Source organism: Cariama cristata, unplaced genomic scaffold, assembly GCF_000690535.1.
Source record: "Cariama cristata isolate BGI_N322 unplaced genomic scaffold, ASM69053v1 scaffold28310, whole genome shotgun sequence".
NCBI lineage: Eukaryota > Metazoa > Chordata > Aves > Cariamiformes > Cariamidae > Cariama > Cariama cristata.
In genome coordinates, this window is record NW_009596792.1 from 7,235 (window position 1) to 9,908 (window position 2,674).

Here is a 2,674-nt window from a genome sequence, read left to right on the forward strand (position 1 = left end):
CAGGCTGTCCGCTTGTCCTGGCCGCCCCGCCCCTTCCCCTCCTGCGGACTCGGGGGAAGGCTCGTGAGGTTTTTTTTTTTGCTTTAGGAGAAGTTTGCTCCCTCTCCGCTCGAGCGAGGGCAGGGAGGAAGCATGTCAGCTTGGGAGATGAGGAGCCCTCGGGCACCTGGGCCCATTTCACCCTGAGCCCGGTCACATCCCACCTCCAGCCTCATCCCTCCAGAGCCGGTAACATCCAGCTGGGAGCCAGCGACCTACCCCTCCACCCTTGCCCAGCCCCACCATGGGCACAACCGCAGGGTGGCCGTGCCAGCAGCTTGGCACCCTTGGCAACCACAGGGTACCTGGCCGTGCCCAGGAGACCCGAGGTCTGCTCGGACATGATTTCTGTTAACTTCTCTCTTTCTCCACCCAACGCGAGCGAGGTCTTGCTTGCAACCAGAGCATCAGCACCAGCTGAGGCAGAGCAAGTGGGCTTTCAAGCAGCTATGATTCTAGATGTATGCCAGGGCTAAGCAAGCTGCAGAACAAGCTATTTTTAGTAAAACGCGGTTATTCAGCTGCAGGGTGTGGGGTCAGTGTGTTTGGCTGCAGGGATGTGAAGAAGAGGCAGGAGGAAGGGTTGGCCAGAGTGCAGCCCTAACGTGCTGAGGACAGCAAGGAGTCCCAGGGCAGCTTGAGGATGGCCTGGCAGATGGTGTTTAGGATCTGGAAAGCAGATGAAAAGCTTTGTCCTTGGCAGTACCAAAACCCTGTTGTTTTCTTCCACTAACCTGGGCCCCAGGATTTCTTGTACCAGGGCGTAAACTGGCGTTCAGCCTAAGTGACCGGACTGTGCAAAATCCCCGCACGCTATAATGTGCTGCAGCGATTAGGAGCCATTTATTCCCTGGTATGTCTCCACACGTTGCTGCCATTCTGCTGCGAGGGTGTCCCTTTGTGTGTTGGTGGGAGTGTGTGGCAGGGAGGAGAGGACACGGGCATGGCCACCAGTGTTCCTGCCCTTCGCATTTCAAGCAGGTGGCCCTGGGCAGACGATGTCTGTCCCGGAGGAGCTGTGAGCACTTTTTGCTCCCCAAATCCATGCATTTGCCTGGCTGCATCCTGGCAATAGGAAAAGAGCTGGCACAGGTTTTGCCATATGCTAATTCCCCTGGAGGGAAGAGGTTTTTCTATATGGAAGGGAGGCTACCCTTGGCCATGCTGTGGGCCATAGCTGGAGGTGAGGATGGCCAGAGGTACCCATCAGCCTGCCCTGCAGCCCCCTGCAATGGGCGAACCGAGAGGATGAGTGGACGTGGGCAGGCGTTAGGTGGGTGCAAGGGAGCATGTCCAATCCAGCCGGGCATCCCCACTGAGTTGGCATGACTATGCCCCGGGAGTCCCAGCCTCACGGGGACCACGGCGGGGGCTGGCTGCTGGGACAGCGTGGTGCACCGGTGAGGGAAGCAGGCAAGGAGCAGCAGCTGGCTGGGGCAGCCAAGGCCAAGCAGCCCTGGCAGGCGATGCCAGCCCATCCAAGCAAAGCACTGGGTGTGGGTGAGCACGAGGAAGGGCAAAGTCCATCAGTGCTGGCTCGCCAGCCCAGAAGGCTGGGCACCACAAGCATGTGGGACCTGGCACCATCTCCATGACAGGCACAACTGCCTCCTCTGTGTAACGTGGGTGAGATGTACCAGGAGCTGAGCACAGATGTTCTTCCCTTGCACCCGGGCTCAGCTCCATGAGGGATCCCAGGCCAGTGGGGCAGAAGGGGCAGGACACCCCCTGGACAGGGCCAGTCGAGAGAGGGAGCGTGCCTACTTTCTGTCCCCTAGGCTCCCGCAGCCCTTCCTCCCGGGCCCTCGGGGTCCCATTCCCCATCCTTACTCCATGCCTCATGCCCTGTCCTCCTCCGGATGCCGTGCTCACCTCCCTGAGACACACACGTGCACACACTGTCTGCCTCATCACCATGTCTATGTCTGGGCACTGGGGTGCCATGGGTTCACGTCCAGGCAGCCGGCAGGTTTCTGCCTTCTCAGGGGGATGGGAAATGGGGGCGGGAGAGTCAGACGTTGGAGCACCCACCAATGCCCCCCCGCCTTCCAGGTCCTGCACACCCCCATCCCTGCCCCCCTTGCAATGCCAGCTTCCAGGACTCCCAGAGCCAAGGTCTTGGGTCCAGCCAAAGACAGGACATGGGGCTGCATCCCAGGGCTGGACTCTGCAACTCCCATTCTCAACAGAGGTGCCACTGGTCTGGCTCCTGCACACGGCCAGAGCCCAGCTCTGGGGAAGAGCAGCTGAGTCCAGCCAGTATCTCTCCTGGATGTGCTGAGAACCCCAAGGGGACAGCAATGTGGGGATGGCGCAGCGGCTACCACCACTTGGAGAGGGGCTGGTGGGGTTGGTTCAGTGATGGTCAGCTTTGGAAGGCCACGCTGTGGCCCCCAGGAGAGCTCTGGGTTTGGCCCCTAAGCCCCCTCCCCAGTCCTGGCAGCTGGCATTACCCTTGTCTTTGGTCTGCCTGTTGGGCAGGGTGCTGTGGCCATCAGTGGGGTCCTGTGTTTAACCGCCTCTCCTTCCAGACATCCGGGACAGTGGAGCCAAGCCGGTGATGGTGTATATCCACGGCGGCTCGTACATGGAGGGCACGGGGAACATGATAGACGGCAGCGTCCTGGCCAGCTAC

At 60.4% G+C, this 2,674-nt stretch overlaps 1 protein-coding gene across 1 annotated transcript in view; it reads left to right on the plus strand.

The window, feature by feature from the left end:
• Window positions 1-2,674, plus strand: part of NLGN3 (neuroligin 3) — an 11,289-nt gene that overhangs the window by 171 nt on the left and 8,444 nt on the right. The window contains exon 2 of the mRNA XM_009707521.1: window positions 2,571-2,669. Within this exon, the coding sequence (XP_009705823.1) occupies window positions 2,600-2,669 (70 nt within the window). The 5' untranslated portion in view covers window positions 2,571-2,599. The remainder of the gene's footprint in view (window positions 1-2,570; window positions 2,670-2,674) is intronic.